Source organism: Rattus norvegicus, chromosome 3 (assembly GCF_036323735.1).
Source record: "Rattus norvegicus strain BN/NHsdMcwi chromosome 3, GRCr8, whole genome shotgun sequence".
NCBI classification, from domain to species: domain Eukaryota; kingdom Metazoa; phylum Chordata; class Mammalia; order Rodentia; family Muridae; genus Rattus; species Rattus norvegicus.
Window position 1 is genome coordinate 43,077,718 of NC_086021.1, and position 17,152 is coordinate 43,094,869.

General features: G+C 41.0%; 1 protein-coding gene across 7 annotated transcripts in view; it reads right to left on the reverse strand.

The window, feature by feature from the left end:
* Nr6a1 (nuclear receptor subfamily 6, group A, member 1) overlaps nucleotides 1–16,905 on the reverse strand; it is a 189,791-nt gene extending 172,886 nt beyond the window's left edge. For 6 of the 7 annotated variants that reach the window (XM_039106243.2, XM_039106245.2, XM_039106244.2 and 3 more), the window contains exon 1: nucleotides 14,817–16,905. In XM_039106243.2, coding sequence (XP_038962171.2) covers nucleotides 14,817–15,147 — 331 coding nt within the window. In that variant the 5' untranslated portion in view covers nucleotides 15,148–16,905. The remainder of the gene's footprint in view (nucleotides 1–14,816) is intronic. The other variant, NM_001100861.1, reaches the window with a different exon arrangement.
* Nucleotides 16,906–17,152: the final 247 nt, after the last annotated feature.

Sequence of the window (17,152 nt, forward strand, 5' to 3'; positions counted from 1 at the left end):
GACTCAAGGTCATTTCAAGGCTTTTAATTACCAAACGGGATTTGAAGAGAAGCATCCACTCCATCCCAGGGAAAGAGCAGATGGCTAATTCATTTTCTTTCTTTTTGTTTTGTTTTGTTTTTTGAGACCGGTTTCTCTATGTTTATTAATGCCTGTCGTAGAACTCACTTTGTAGACCAGGCTGACCTCAAACTCATTTATTTAGGTTTTTTTTTCCCCCCCGGAGCTGGGGATCGAACCCAGGGCCTCGCGCCTGCTAGGCAAGCGCTCTACCGCTGAGCTAAATCCCCAACCGGCCTCAAACTCATAAAGACCACCTGCCTCTGCCTCCCAAGCTCTGGAATCAAAGACGTGTACAACCGCCAGGCCCACTTATTAACTTTTTTTTTTTTTCCGGAGCTGGGGACCGAACCCAGGGCCTTGTGCTTGCTAGGCAAGCGCTCTACCACTGAGCTAAATCCCCAACCCCACTTATTAACTTTCTTATTAGAAAAGTATTATGAAAGAATAAATTAAATTTGTAGCTGAAGAGATGGCTCTGCGGTTAAAAAAACTAGCAAAGGGGGTTGGGGATTTAGCTCAGTGGTAGAGCGCTTGCCTAGGAAGCGCAAGGCCCTGGGTTCGGTCCCCAGCTCCGGGGAAAAAAAAAAAAAAAAAAAAAAAAAAGAAGCAAAAAAACTAGCAAAGAAGCAAAGCAACACTCTTCAAATGTCTATGCTCACTCTCAATCAATAAAAACTTAAGTGATGGGGCTGGAGAGAGGCTCCGAGGTTAAGAGCACTGACTGCTCTTCAGAGGTCCTGAGTTCAATTCCCAGCAACCGCATGGTGGCTCACAACCACCTACACTGAGATCTGGTGCCCTCTTCTGGCCTGCAGACATACATGCAAGCACAATGCTGTATACATAATAAATAAATACATCTTTTAAAAAAAATTAAGACAATAGGACTCCTTGATTTTTAATTTGCCTACCTCTATTTAAAAATCTATAAATAACTAGGCTCCCAAAATGTTTCAATTTCCACTCTGAAACCACCTCTATAAAATCTTCTGATTATGCCAAGGCCTTGGTGGTGCATCCCTTTAATCCCAGCACTTGAGAGGCCTAGGCAGCCTGCCTGGTTTACATAGAGAGATCTTGTCTCAAAACAAACAATATACTGTTGTATCTTTTAAATTATTCTGAGATAATTTAGGTCCTCTAACCATAAAACTCCAGGCACAATAAGCAACCTACGAAATATATACTCATTTCTAAAAAATTCATTTAATTTCTCCTTCCATGTGCCTAATTTTCCAATCCCACTCAGCTGTAGTGGGAGTCTTTGTAGCTTTGTAGTTCAATTGTAGCTTTGCTTCTTCGCACCTGTTACTAGTCAGCAAAACTTGAAGTTTGTCGACAGTTTTTAAAAGCTTTTTAAATGATATTTTAGTTTTTATTTCATGTGCATTGGTGTTTTGTCTGCTTATATTTCTGTATGATGATGGCAGATTCCCTGGAACTGGAGTTACAGAGTTATGAGCTATCATGTTGGTGCTGGGACTTGAACAGGACCCCAGAAAAGCAGCTAGTGCTCCTAACCACTGAGCCATCTCTCCAGCCCCATGCTGAAGGCACTGTGGAAAATTATAAACAATATTCAAACGCATACTATCCTTTAAGAATAACAACTAGAAAAATGCTTTTTGTTACCTATTTAACAATAATCCCTGAGAAGAAAGATCACAACAGCAGAAGGGTCTGAAAGCACTCCTCTGCCCATGATGACAAAAAGGAGAAAAATGAGTGCTAGAATCTCAAAGATTCAGAGAGAAAGTAGGGCTGGGGAAATTGGGGAAAGAGGAGAGAGCATTTGCAATACATGTGTGAAAACCAAAATTCAGACCACAGCACCCAAAGCCAGCTAGCTTGTCTGTAATCCCAGCTGGCTAGCTGGACTAAATCTCCCAATGAAAGACCCTGTTTCCAGTAAATAAAAGTGGAGATGTATTTAGGAGTCATTCTCTGGCCTCCAGGTACACACCTGCACCACACACAAACACACATGCATACTTCCTGTCTTCTCTCATACATATGTAAGTATGTACATATGTATGTATGTATGTATACACATATATATATGTATATATGTATGTATGTAGAGTGTATGTGAAATTAGAAATTATTTTATCTATCAAACAAAAAATAAGAACAAGGCAAAACAGCCTACCAATGTCACAATGCTATCTGTAGCATACCTATTTCTTTCTAAATAGTATTAAAGCCCTAGTTAACAGAAGTATCTCAGAATGGATTAAGTCAATTACTAGTTAAAGAACACTAAGGCAGATCTTCATAATTCTAGAATGTCCTACAATCAAAGCCAAGATAAAAGAAAGAACATGACAGTATGAGTGTTACTGGCTTTTGGTTTTCCATGATTTATTTATTTTATGTATATAAGTACACTGTGGCTGTCTTCAGACACACCAGATGAGAGCATCTGATCTCATTCTAGATGGTTGTGAGCCACCATGTGGTTGCTGGGAATTGAACTCAGGACCTCTGGAAGAGCAGTCAGTGCTCTTAACTCCTGAGCCATCTCTCCAACCCCGGTGTTACTGTTTTAATTTTTTTTTTTTTATTTACTCATTTATTATATATAAGTACACTGTAGCTGTCTTCAGATACACCAGAAGAGGGCATCAGATCTCTTTACAGATGGTTGTGAGCCACCATGTGGTTGCTGGGAATTGAACTCATGACCTCTGGAAGAGCAGTCGGGTGCTCTTAACCACTGAGCCATCTCTCCAGCCCGGTGTTACTGTTTTAAGAGTGAAAAACTATTTACTATGTAGACAGTAATTCATATGCCAAAAAAAAAAAAGTTTCAAATAAAGTCATGCTGAATGAATGACATTTTTGGTTCTTTTTTTTTTTTTTGGAGCTGGGGACCGAACCCAGGGCCTTGCGCTTCCTAGGCAAGCGCTCTGCCACTGAGCCAAATCCCCAACCCCGACATTTTTAACATTAAGAAAAAAAAGACAGCAGAAACGTTTTTTACCATTTGTCACAAGAACAGGCAAAGACAGACAGACAGACATAATTTAAAACCCCCAAAAAAACCTGAACTTGGGAAAAAAGTTTTTTTTTTTTTAAAGATTTATTCATTTATTATATACAAGCACACTGTAGCTGTCCTCAGACACACCAGAAGAGGGCATCGGATCTCTTTACAGATGGTTGTGAGCCACCATGTGGTTGCTGGGAATTGAACTCATGACCTCTGGAAGAGCAGTCAGATGCTCTTAACCGCTGAGCCATCTCTCCAGCCCCGGGAAAAAAGTTTTTAAAAAGTTGTTTGAAAGTAGAGGTGTATTTTCAACCTTAAAAACAGCAAATTGTTAAGGAGCTCATGCCTAAATCCAAATAGCAAGGAGCTCTATTAACAAGAAATCACTCCTCAAACCTGAGCACCAGCCACCACAGCCCTCCTCCTACCGTTATTTACTTATATGCAAGCATTTCCAGCTGTTCCTCCCCGGAGCACACCCATTCCACAAGGCTCTAGCCCTGTTTACAAGCAAGGTCTTTGCGAAACTAGATTTTCTCCAGCCATAAGTCTGAGATGCTTAACAAGTAACCCATAAATTCTGTTTTAATTAATGGAAACATTGTGTGAAAAGCAAACTTTGGGGAAATATTTTTGTAAAAGGCTCACAGCAGACAGGAAATTTCAGCTTCAAATGTTAACCTAACTTCATCACAGTATTTCAGTAACTGACATAATCCACTGAACCCTGAATATCACCCACCCAACTATTTTCGAGATTTATCAGCAAGAAAGGGAATATTTGGGGAGAAAGCAATTGTAATTTCCCACATTAGGTGACTGATTAAGCTCTCTTCTCTAAAGGCTGATTGGCTTCCTGGTGCCAGTAAAATGATTGATGAGTGCTTCGAATGCAGCTCCAGGCTGCACGCCCCCCTCGGCCCCTCCCCCACGACACTGCAGCCCCTTTCCTGCTGAGCTCCCTTTCACAGTCCTGCAGCAGTAAGGTTTCCCTTCTGTTTCCCAATTTTCCTTAATGAATCAATGTTTTCAAATGCAAGGCACTTGATCTTCAGAAGTTGGCCCTCTTCTCCATGCTCAAAGAGTTTTACAGTTAAAAATCCCTTTACACACAGAGGGAAAGCTCTGAAATTAACTATGGACTTGGCTTGGTAAATAAAGCTGAACTCACAAAAGAGAAGTGTGACAGGAACCAGCTACAAATGGGAAGAAAAGTGAATCCATTTTAAAAGAAATATTGAAATATTGAATTTCTCTCACATTACACTACAAATCACCCTAACATTAGCATTCTAATTGTAAACAGAAAGGTGACTTGCACAGGCATTTACATATACGTGTCACGACACTGCACCTTTTGGAAACCAAGCCTTCTAATAAAAAAACAGACAACTTGTATGTAAGAATGATTAGACAGTATCTGAAATACAAACCTCTGAGACTCTGGGATGTGAAGGCTTGGTTTATACAGAGCACGGTAATCTCAGCCTCCTATTCTGCCCAACTCATTCCCACCAGAAAGCTGGAAAAATCATTCCAGGGATTAACTTAGTTCCTTTTTAGAGGTGTGCCCATAGAAACAGATGGTTCCAGAATCTCCATCCAGGCAACCACTACGTGGAAGTGGTTGAGTCTTCTCTGGGTTCATTTAATTTTCCTGCTCAAACTACATTGCTATCCCAATCTATGACCCACGGTGCCTTTTTTGCACTAGTTCTCTCTTTGTTAGGACATCACCTGCTGTATCCTACAAGCCTTAGGCAACCAGCTTTCATATTTACATTTGGGAAAGGTCAGATCAACCTCTTGGCTGGATCTCCCTCTTCATATAACCAGCTTTTATGTAGCAGAAATGGAACAGGTAGTAGGGACAAAGGCCACATTTTCCTAAACTACATCCTCAAATTCAGTCATGCAAACAGGCAGTTTATTGGCCATCTGACCTTAACCTGGGATATCTAGTCTCCTAAACTTTAAGGAGAACCAAGTTTCTAAATGGAAACTTTATTCTAGTTTTAGGAGGGCCCATCAAATTTTAGATTTAGCTACAATACACTTGTTAAAAACACTGCTGACACTAATTTTCTCAATTTGCTTTTCTTCTATTTTGTAGACTGTTTCTAACTACCAGCAAGGTCTGAAAACAACACAAGATTGAACTGTTTCTTTAATTCATTTAACACTCATTAAACAGCAATTTCATATATGTTGTACAAGAACATCAGGAGCTCAAAATCCCTTCTTTCCTAAGTACCCAATGCTCTTATTCAGCTAGAATTGCTCTTTAGTGATAAAATTATCTTCTAGTCAGTCACTTAGTAAATCCATGATGCAAGAAGAAATAGTTGTTTGCAACTCCGAGTGGATTTTGTGACTTTCATCTGTAAGAGCTAACTGAACTTTCTCAACAAAAGCATGTATTCTCGGGTATGTTTTGGGGTAAACATATGCTTACCACTTCACAGATCTTGTCCCTAATCAGGCAATTTCAGAAATATTAGAATATTTAAGAAGAAAGGGATGTTCAATCTAAAAAAAATAAATTATTAGTACTGTTATTGTGAAATGGAGTGGGGGCTGAACCTCTATGAGCTTCAGAGCTGTTCTTTCTTTTCCATTGTTTTTTAAACAATCACTGTGTATGTGAACATGGGCAGGCGTGCAGAAGTCAGAGAACAACTTGAAGCAGCTGCCAGCGTCCTCAGTGTTGGGAGGCAAGAGCTATTAACAGATGAGCTCCTACCTCCCTAGGCCCCAGGCCTCAGTTTCTAAAACCGAAAACGGGGATAATGGAGCTCATGGTTCACAGGGTGTTAAGGATAAAGTATATGGAAGAGGCTTAAAGTAGTATATAAACACTACAAGTAAGCTGTTATTAAAGGGGAATACTGAAATTCAGAGAACAAAGTTACACTGGCAGAATCTTTATTGAGTCACAGTCCAATCCAGTGGTTTTCAACCTATGTTCTGCAGTCCCTTGACAGGGGTCACCAAAGATTGACAGGAAACACAGATATTTACATTACAGTCATAAAGATAGCAAAATTACAACTATAAAGTAGCAACAAAAATAAAATTATGGTTGAGGGTCACCACAACATAAGGAACTGTATTAAAGGGTTGCAGCATTAGGAAGGTTGAGAAGCACTGCTCCAGATCGTGCTCTTTGCCTCACACACCATTTAACTAAAATCCTTCCTCCCTGGCTGGCACTAGCAGCACTTCCAAAAAACAAAGCCCTCTAAATAGATGTCAGTAGGGGGTTCCCCCAGGTGGTTTATTATCCTGTTGAAAAGGCATCTCTGGTGAAAGGACTGAAAGGATAAGTCAGATTTAAAGGGTACAGTATCAACATGAAGGAAAAAAGGATTGGCTTCAACAATTGAGTTAAAATCATTTGACTTGACTAAAGAATCAGTTTAAATACTTCATTGCAAATATAAAATCTAGGCATCAAAATCAAGAAATAAGTTTACAATTTCCTTATAACCAAACTGCAAATACCATACAACACATTTGTACCAAACATGAACTCTCAGACACCAATATAATTATAGAACTCTTTAAGACAGAACCCCAAATACCTTAATGACGTTTCCTTATCCACTCAAACTAAGTTCTGATGCAGTAATTCCCAACTATTATTCACACTTTATGTGACATTTCATTTCAATCTTCATTATGTGACATTTCTAACAAATGCTACAGAGTGAGTTCTACCAACCCTACCCAAGGTTGTATCCCTAACCCTTAAACAGCACAGGAACTGACTTACACTAAAACGGGATTCACTCTTAGAAAGGTCTTCTCAGGCCATGAAAGGAAGGATATGCTTTTTCTATGCACACTTCATTACTATCTCAGTGAAAAGCAGGCTCAAAGAAAACCAATCTACAAAATAGCATTGCCAAATCACAACTTTAACAAGAATCTCTAAAGACAAACTTGCCTTAGGAAAGTAAATCAGTCAAATTCTTTGCTACACTTTTTTTTATTTTTAATTATGTGTATGTGTTTGTATTGGGGTACAGATGCCCACAGTCAAAAGAAATTTGAGCCCCTGAAGCTGAAGCATTTAGGAGCGGCCCAACTTGTACCAGAAACTGAACTCTGGTCCTTTGGAAGAACAGCCATTGCTCTTAACTGCTGAGCCACCTCACTAGCCCACAGAATTGTTAGTTTTAATTGTCAACTCAATTGAATCACCTGGGAAGAAAGGCTCAGTAAGGGATTATCTAGATCAAGCTGTACTTTGTATAGCTTCTGAGTAGTTAACGTTTTGTAGCAATGAACCTTACTATTTTTGTTACCAGATGTGGTTCCATAACTTTAGGTGTATACTTCTTGCAGAGAATGTGAGTGTTGGAAAACTGCTGCCTAACACAGCAGTCGGGCCACAGGCTTCACGAAGCAGTAACAAAAGGATCATCAGAGCTCAGTGAGAGCAGACTGACACACTTCATTTGGCTTCAAACAGTGAAAACAAAACAATATGCACTCTTTCCCAGTAAAAGATAGATCCATTATGGAAAAGAAAAGAATCTAAGTCAGGCTTGAGGGTGGTGCTTGCCTGTACCTCAGTACCTGAGACCCTAAAGAAAGAAGATAAAGTGCACCCGAGGCTACATTTGGCAGCAACACTATCTCAGGAAAAGTGGAAGGGGAGGGAAATGATAGGGAAGACAGAAGGAGAGGGGAACTAAAGAGGAGAGAGAGGACATGAGGAAAAAGGAGGAAAAAAAAAGTCAAGTACTAGTAAGAATAGTAAAGTCATCCTCTTCCTACATATGAAATGTTTTCCACTTACGTCAGGGACCTCTCATATTTTGGTCTCTATGCTATAAGAACTCTTTCTACACTCTGAAAATTTCCTGGAGACCCCAGAGAGCTGGTACTATATGAATTTATGTAATGATATTTACCATACTGGAAAATGAACCTGAAAACTTTAAACTATTTTTTTCTTAAAAGTAATTAGTAACTCATTGCATGTTATATATTAACAAGGCCAACTGCAATAATATAAAATTGTAGGAATGGCACCATCCTCCAAATCTCTCCAAAGTCACCTTAACAGCTAGATTCTCCCACTCCCCCGTTCAGTATATTTATGTACACTACAAGTGTAGGCTGAAAATCTGGCCTCACAGATTTATAACTAGAAAAAGAATACTTGCTTTTAAAAAAAATGGATATTTTTCTTTTATGTCAATACTAAAATTCAGTAATTGGTGGTTTTTTAAAGGTTAGTTCGAGGTAGAGCTTTAAACCTTACCATTGGTTCATTTGTAGGGTGTTGCTTAGCAAGCACAAGGACCCTGGCTCCAATACCCAGGACTGCAAAAACTAAAAAAATGTTACCAGTAAAGTACGTGCCCTCGGTTTCATTGAATTTCATGTTGAATGATCTTTGACCCAGATAGAACTCACTTCCTCCTGCTTCAACCCCCACTACAAGCACCACGACCAGCCAGGCAGTTATTTTCAAATACCATGCCTATACATGTTTTAGTAAATAATGTATCACTGAGTTACTCAGATCCTATAAATGATAAGCACCCTTTATTATGCAATACCAAAATTTCTATTTTTAATATCACTACCTATCTCACCATAACGTTTTAAGCACTAAGAAGCTGTGAAGCTCATAGCAGCAGGCCCAAGATTTTAAAAATCTCATTATGCCTGGCAGTGGTTGTGAATGCCTTTAATCCTAGCACTTGGGAGACAGAGGTAAATGGATCCCTCAGTTTGAAGCCAGCCTGGCCTACAGCAAAAGTTCCAGAACATCCAGAACTATATAGAGAAACACTGTCTCTAGAAGAGAAGGAAAAAAATTTAAAATCCCATTACTTGCAAACTCAAACTGTAATTACTGACAACAAATGCTGTTTTCTTTGTCTAACATTGATATTACATACATATATTTAATATATGAATATATAAATAAGATAGACAGATAAACTTTGACCTGGAAAACATCACTGAAAGAGTCTCAGGAACACACACACACCCCTTCCCAGAGGTCTATGGACTACATTTTGAAAACCACTGGTTTAAATGCAAACTACATTTAAAGACTCAACATGTTGGAAAAGATTAAGTGTAAAGCAATTTAGTAATAAATGACAAATGATGAATGATGAAAAATGCACTACCTCATTACTTTGTAACTACATTATTTAGTATACATTAAAGGCTCACAGTGGTGTTCAGAATTTTCTTCTCTGAAATAAACTGTAGTAATAAGAATATTGAATCTGATCCAGTAGACTATACATTATCAAAAATAGTCGGGGCTGGGGATTTAGCTCAGTGGTAGAGCACTTGCCTAGGAAGCGCAAGGCCCTGGGTTCGGTCCCCAGCTCCGAAAAAAAGAAGCAAAAAAAAAAAAAAAAAAAAAAAAGTCAAACTGAATCTTTTAATTCCTCCAAGATGATGTGCTTCAACGCTGAAATGAACACATGAATTAGAGATGCTTTTAAGTGAAAACTAGTGAAGCTAGTTCTCACCCTGAGCCAACCTCATCTTCATTTTAAAACAGAATGAGCTCTTTAATAAATCTTTATCAGATTATGTCTCAAGGAAACATAAGCAAAATATCAAGGGAAGTTCAATTATCTCTTTACCCAATTAATCTTTTAGAGGAAAATAAAAAACATGGAAATCTTAGCTATAACAAAGAATTGGAAAAACAGAATAAACTAGACCTCTGAAATGCTTTTAGAGAAATCTAACATTCCACGCTTCTATCAAATGAAAGGAGTTGAAAATTAAGAAACTAAGGAATTCCACATGATGAAAAGTATCCTCAATTACATTTCATAGTTTCCAAGGAAAATAGTAGTCCAAGCAACTGTAAGCACATTTGTTACAAGACTACAACCACAGATCCTAGGTGCTACCGCTACTATTCTAACAACTATTTTAATTACCACTATCAATTAAAAAAAAAAAAAAACTCACCCTTAACAGCAACTATTTAACTATTGTGACACAAACCACCCACCCACAGAGTGTTATCTCCAAATCAGATGCTGGGATCTGTTTCTCAGAATACAATACATGCTGCTGTCCAAGGAAATATTACACCTGCCAGACCACTTACCAACAACGTCCATAGAATTGACGTCTGCTTAAAAGCAAAAAAAAAAAAAAAAAAAACAGTCTAGAAATTGGAAAAATACACTACTACTGCCATCTGTGGTTAAATATGCTTTATAAATATGTGGTTGAGTATTTATGGCTGAATAGCTTTTCTGTTGTAAACAAATTTAAGGGTTCAGAGCTTGCAACTAGGATGCAAAGATGTTTTTAAAGATAATTTTCAAAGATATTTCTTAATATAACAAAGTTATAGCATCTACTTGTAGAAACTAAAGGATTTATAATTTCTTAATGTGGGATTATATAATGCCACAGGAAAACCACCAACTACCTAAGTAAAAAGTCTCTGTCATACAGAGGCTAACTTTTGAAAGTTTTAAAACAAAACCTGTATTTTTCTTTTTTTAAGGCAATCTGGGAATTTTCTCTTAGACAAAGTAGTAAAGCCACCTTGCTTCTAACATGTTAAAAATTTGACAATTATTCCTATAATTTAAGAACAAAAACTAAGAATGCAAATGAAGCTCAAGTAGGCTATTTTCCCAACTTATTCTCTCTCAGTTTGCTCTCTCAAATGACAACCAGGGTCGTAGCATGGGGATCAAACGATTCTGTGCAGCTGGGGGTGGGGAAAAAAGCAATTCAGCTCCCCAGCAGCCAGCTGAGGAAATCCTGGTCCCTCCCAAGCTAAATCACTGTTAATTAGAATTGCTGGGTACACTAGAAAAGTCTCATTAAAATAATTTAAATAACTGTAACCCACAGAAACCAATCTGTTTTCTTCAGAAACTGTTCTAGAAAAAAATGTTGTTTAACAGGTCGTAAGAACAGAATACAGTAAGAACAAAATACGCAAGAAATATTTCATTTGAATAAATTACACCTACTTATTTCTAAACAATGGATATCTCACAGTGCTTGGATGTTGGCTTTTTTTTCCCCTTCTAATTTTCCATAAGTTACAATCAAAGCCCCTAAATATGATGTAAACACTAGGAAACAGAAAGACTGGGGTTGATTTTGGGAATATTGTACAGCAACATTATATCCAGAAATGTTTTTAAAATGTACAATTACAATGAATCCAAAACTTCAGCTACAAAAACCTCTATATCCAAAACAAAATTTCCTGGCTCAGAAACAAACCTCCTTGACAACTTAATAATTCTGACATCTCTGAATCCCACTTATCAAACAGAGACATCCATAAATGTTCAAGGAATTACCTGAACCAGGAAAACATTTAATAAGAAAAAATTTTTTTTTAAATTTTAAGTTGCCCTCAAGAATACAAAATGTGAAAGCAAACACTTTCCTTCATAATTTCTCTGGTTTGGAGAAACTATAACTACTCATTAGACACATTAGGAAGCTATCTGTTTATCTGTAGAAAGAGCTTTCTCTAATTCAGACTCTTCCACAAACAAGATGACAATAATCTGGTTTTTAAATACAAATAAGTCATTGTCTTCTACTTAAAAAGTTTTTACCAACTGTACTAAAAAATTATGTTTTAACCTAAAATATATTTTCTACCTTGGCCCTACAGCCCCAGAAGAAATCAAGAAGTAGCGATAGATGAATGAGCAATGTTTTGGAAATCTGCCAGCCTTGTTTCATTAGCCTCCCTTCTAACACCTTTTTGTGTACTTCCACAAGCATAAAACTTTCTACAACAAAATACAGAATCAAATTAGTAAGCTTGCTAGACTCGTGCTGTGCAAGGGGAAGGCTACTCAGCATTTGGTGAACGAACGGTACAGCCGAGATAGAAAATTTGGCCATTTAACACCTCAGATTTCTCAAGGAAACCAGAAAATTCTCTCAGTTGATTCAGAATTAAGTTTTCAAATCCCAGAACTAAAAAGTTAAATTTGTGACATAATTTAATTTGTTAACTTGTTACTTTAAGAAATAAGCATTTTGTTGGTAAATGCCTGTGAAGGGAAGCACACAGTATTTAGTGAACTCATTTTCTGCAAAGTATAGTAACGAGAAATATGCTTTTAATTCTTACAATGGCTCTTGTTTTGCTTTAAATAGTTAAAAACCTATTCCCTCACCCTCTTGAAATAAAATGAACAAATGCTCCCTCAAACCATTCATCTTGCTTTGAAATCCCAAAAGGGAGCAATCACTATTACAACTGAATGAGTTTGTTTGTTATGAAAACCGCAAGCAACGGCCGAAAATAGCAAAGTCAGCACAAGGAATTCCTGGCGGGGTGATGGTGCATCAAAAGGCTAGCAACTCTGTTCTGATGGAATCATAAAAACATCTGGAGGACTGTAAATTCAGCATCAATGGACTTTACTTCTTCACAACACAGACCAAAGACCTTCTCTCTAGATAACGACCTCAAGAAAATGGAAATGTCACCAAGATGGAAAGTTAAAGAAGTAATTTTCTCCGAAGAAATCAAACAATTTCATTTCTCTTTGGAGAAAAAAAAAGTCATAAGGAAGGAAGAAAGAGAGTCCACTATTCCAAAAGCAATTTTTATCTTATGTTTTGAAAGTTCTTCTGAGCACTTCTTGGGTACTAATTAACTAGCATAAGCTGTAAAACACTACATAGACCATGTTTATTTCTGTACTGAAAAACAAGCTATGCTACAGAAATTTCCTATTATCTTTTGAACCAATTAAGCTGCCAAAAGTGGGAACTGTATCACTAACTTGGACTGATGTGATATATTAGAGATATTTCTTAACATTAACAGACTGATTGCTCCTTAAAATTCTTTTCAATGGTTCTGACCATTTGTGGAAAGGATTCGTATTAACAAATAATCTGATTAGGAACTAAAACTGCCACTCAGTTCTTTAAAATGTTCCAATGAATAATTAATAGCAAATGCATTGTTCTCTGGCTTTCCTTACAATAATATTCTCAAGTAGAATTAAAAGTGATGGCTGGAGTGAAATCTGTCATCTGATAGTAAGCACAGGTGAGAACAGGAACAGTTAGCAAACAGGAAGGCATTTCCAAAATAACAGGGACACCCGATAGATCTGAAGACCGAATTTAAAAAACTGCGTGGCAAACCTTACATCAAGAATTACAACATTTACAAATGAATACCAAAGCAAATCTGTGCATAAATTTAAAACGCCAAAACCACCATCATTGTTCTTCTACACACTGTCCCTTTCTACCCTTAACTATATTCCTTCCTTCCCCTTTGTGACGTGGGATTTTATTGATCCCAAACATGCTCACATTCAGATCAGCGCGGACCGGATGCCCGACCACCTAGATCCCACACATCATGCACATCTTTAAAACTCACGGGCTTTGAAAACGTCACCATTTGATCACTATCATATCAAATTAACTAGGCTCTCTTCTAAACAGACTTCTCCTTTTAAATGGCTTAAAAGAAACTAAAGATGTACCGAATTAACGATGAGTGTTTAATGAATTTATAAGGTTATGAAGAACCAAATCCAACTCGAGATTTCTCTTCTGTGCCTCCTCATTCATTCACCTATTCATTCACCTCGATGACCTATTTTCAGGTTGCTTTCCCCACACCTGCCAGGTCACTGTCCTGATTGAGAAACTTCTTACCAAAACAATTTTTAGTGCCTCCTAACTGTCCCCAGTGTTTGCATTCAATCTGAAATCTGTTACTTGTTAGACACTGTTCGGGTCCTAGATCTTCCAGAGAATTGCGCGTTTATGGCGCAGTGAGGGGAGGAGGCAGGGATCTCTGAGAGCCTGCCCTTTATTCGGAAATGAGGAGATGTGAAAAGTGGAAGGCAGGGCAAATAAATAAATAAATCGGGTTTGCCGCGGGAGCGTTTGCTTGCCGCAACGAGCACCCTTTGTAATGCAGGCCTCCCGGGGCTATCGCCTGCGCTAATTGCTCCAGGGCGCTTTCCAAGTTCAAAAGTTCACCTTTTACGACCTCACAAAAGCTCCTTACACTTTACCAATAAAAACATTCCGCTGCAAACACCGAAGCGGGGGGGGGGGGGGTATCAAACAGAAACAAATAAAACATTGAGCCGGGGAGGGAGCGGGAGCCAACCCCGAGGAACCTGAGGGCTGGGCTGGGACAAGGGGACGCAAGCGGCCGGGCCAGGTGAGGAATTCTCAGCACCCCGGAAGAGTTAGGCTGGGCGGCGCGAGAAGCGTCCGGCAAACACCGGGAAAAGGCAGGTGTCCCGGAGCCCCAGGATCCCGCTAGAGACCTGAGCCAGCAGAAAGTCGTCGCCTACAAGGAGCCTGGATAAAGGAAGGCCAGGGGGACAGGAGCGAGCACCGAGGTCCGAGGAGGACCACTACCGGTCTGCCCAGAGGCGGAGGCTCTCAGGGCTGGGAGGAAGCGCGGGACTGCGGAGGAGGAAAACGCTCCAGGATAGGTGCAGGGTGCAAAGGTGTGGCGTCGGCGAGCTCCCTGGTGAAGGAAAAGGGTGCTCGGTACACCAGGGCCTCCTGGGGGAGGAGAAAGGATAGGCGCAGAGGCGACGGGGGGTGGGGGGGAGGGTCCAAGCAGAGGAGACCCGGGACCCTGCCTAGAGAGTGCGAGCCCAGGGTGGAGTCCATTCTGAGGAGCTGCCCGGCATCCCGGAGCTAGAGCCAGCTTAGAGAAAGAGGGGGAACTCGGGCGTTGGGGCCGCCCGGGCTCAGAAGGCCCCTTACCCACCGTTGCGCGGCGGCGGAGGGAGCGCGGCGGGCGGCTCCAGGAACCCCGCCGAGCCCCCGCCGCCTCCCCCTCCGCTAGGTGGCCGTTCGTCCCGCTCCATGCGGCGGTGCTCAGGGCCCTCGCTGGCTTCGATGTTCCGCCATGACCTGCGCCCTCGTAGTCGTCGTCCTGGTCTTCCACCGGGGGGGAGGGGGCTGTCAGGGGCCGGCAGGCTCTCGGCCGCCGAACACTCTGGGCCCCTGAGCCACCCGGCTCCGCGCCCCTCCGCGCCGCGCCCCCTCAGCACTGGCCAGCTCCCTCCTCTGACGTCACGCGCCGCTGCCACGCACATGCCCGTGGGGAGTGCTAGGAAATGTAGTCCTCCCGGAGAGGCTGGTCACACGGGACTCTACCAATGGAAGGGGTGAGGAAAAAAAATAGGAAGACCTGAGTAGGGAGAACCCAAACCTATCATTATTACAAACTCTAAAAAAAATTGGTATACTCTGATAATAAACTATTATGTCACAATTTTCTCTCTATTGTAACTTATCCCTGTTCACAGTTCTCTATGATTCCAATTGTCTCCCCGCACTAATAATGAGCCTTTCCAAGGAGGCGGATCCTCCGGGAACCGGGTGAGCACGTGCAACCAAGCCCAGCCCTGTCGGGGAAGGCCCCAGGGGGCGGGGTGTATAGGTACTCATGAGGGCTTTCCTCCCGGGCTGAGCGACAAATTGGACCAGAGATTAAAGGACCCGAGTTTAACCCGAGGTGACTGCGTTCGTATGCAAATAGAATCTATACAGCTCTGCTTTCCGGAGAAGTGTTTAAAGCCCTTTACCTCCGGGTGGGCGGGAAAGATTAAAGTTTCTCTTCCTCCTCTTTCATTCCCCGCACCCTGCCCATAGAACAGATGGACAAACTAAGATCACTTCCATTGATGCCACCAAAGAAAACTTGATACTCCTGACTCCGTGTGTCTTAAAGAGCTCTGTTTTAAGAGTGTCCCTTCCCCGGAGTGTTCTCCTTCCCACCTCCGTACAGTCACCTGTCTGAAAAAAATGAGAGTTGTAGTAAGGACCGGGTCCATTGGTAAGATACCAACTCTTACAAACACACTGTTGCCTCAGTTTACCGAAGTTCCCACCAAATAAAATCCTGGATTTTCTTCCCTTCCTCCTCCAGGGCCCACCTCCCGCTGCCACCAGATGGCGCGCGACCACAGGCCCTCAGGACCAGCGGTGGTAGTGATTTTCAGTGATACCGCACCCCCCACCTCCGCCCGGGCTCTCGCTCGCTTGCTTGCCTTCCCTTCCCCCTTACCCCTCTACACACCTTCCCTAGGAAAAGACTTGTTAAGTTCCAGCCCAGACCTTAAATGCTGTCTGGCCTACTATAAAACAAAGAACCCTAGTGCTTTGCTGGGCTTTCCTCTTCTGGGTCATACAAAAGTGTCTTCATCCTGTCACCTCATTCTGCCCCATCTGCCTCTGCAATCCTCTAGCTCTTGTGAGTCATTCTTTACTTAATTGTTTAAAAGACTTTCTCTTGGCATACGAATTTAACCCGTTCCGATTCCTGCCCATGTTGCTCCCCATGCCTCTCCCCTTACCTGATATTGAGGAGGCTTTGCCACACCTTCCTGCATTTTCCAGTAGCTGTCCATTATCAATATTTGTTAACCTGGTTTCATCCTTAATCTGTGCCAGCAGCTGTTATGACAGATTTATGTGGTTTAAACCTTCCACACCTGCTCACTGAGGTAGCGCTGATATTGGTGCTCTCATATACAAATGAAATGGCACAAAAGTCATGTCCATTATATACTCAGTGGGTCAGAAAGCTGAAATGCCCTTGGCCTGACCTCTGTAAAGTCTTTAACTCATCTTTCTAGATCCTGTTCCAATTCTTCAGTAGCACCTTCCTTATACCTCCCATCAAGGGACAACTAGGTCCCTCTGTGTTCCCATGTGGCCCTATCTAGGTAGACTGTAAGAAGTGATTTTGAGGGGCTGGGGATTTAGCTCAGCGGTAGAGCGCTTGCCTAGCAAGCACAAGGCCCTGGGTTCAGTCCCCAGCTCCGAAAAAAAGAAAGAAAAGAAAAAAAAGAAGTGATTTTGAAGTGGTTATGTCCTTGCCAAGGTTTCTGAGCTTTCCCAAGCCAGGGAGCAGTGCTCTGCAGCAGGCCCCTGCAGTATAAGACGAGTGAGTCCTTTGTTTCATAGGGAAGATATCCTTCTTCAGCTCTGGATTCTAAATGTGTCAGGATCATGTAGCCTTCCCAGAGCCAGAGTTTCCTTCTATCACAGTCCCCTGGGTGCAGAAGATCCCCCTTCTCTGGAAGGTTCTTCCCT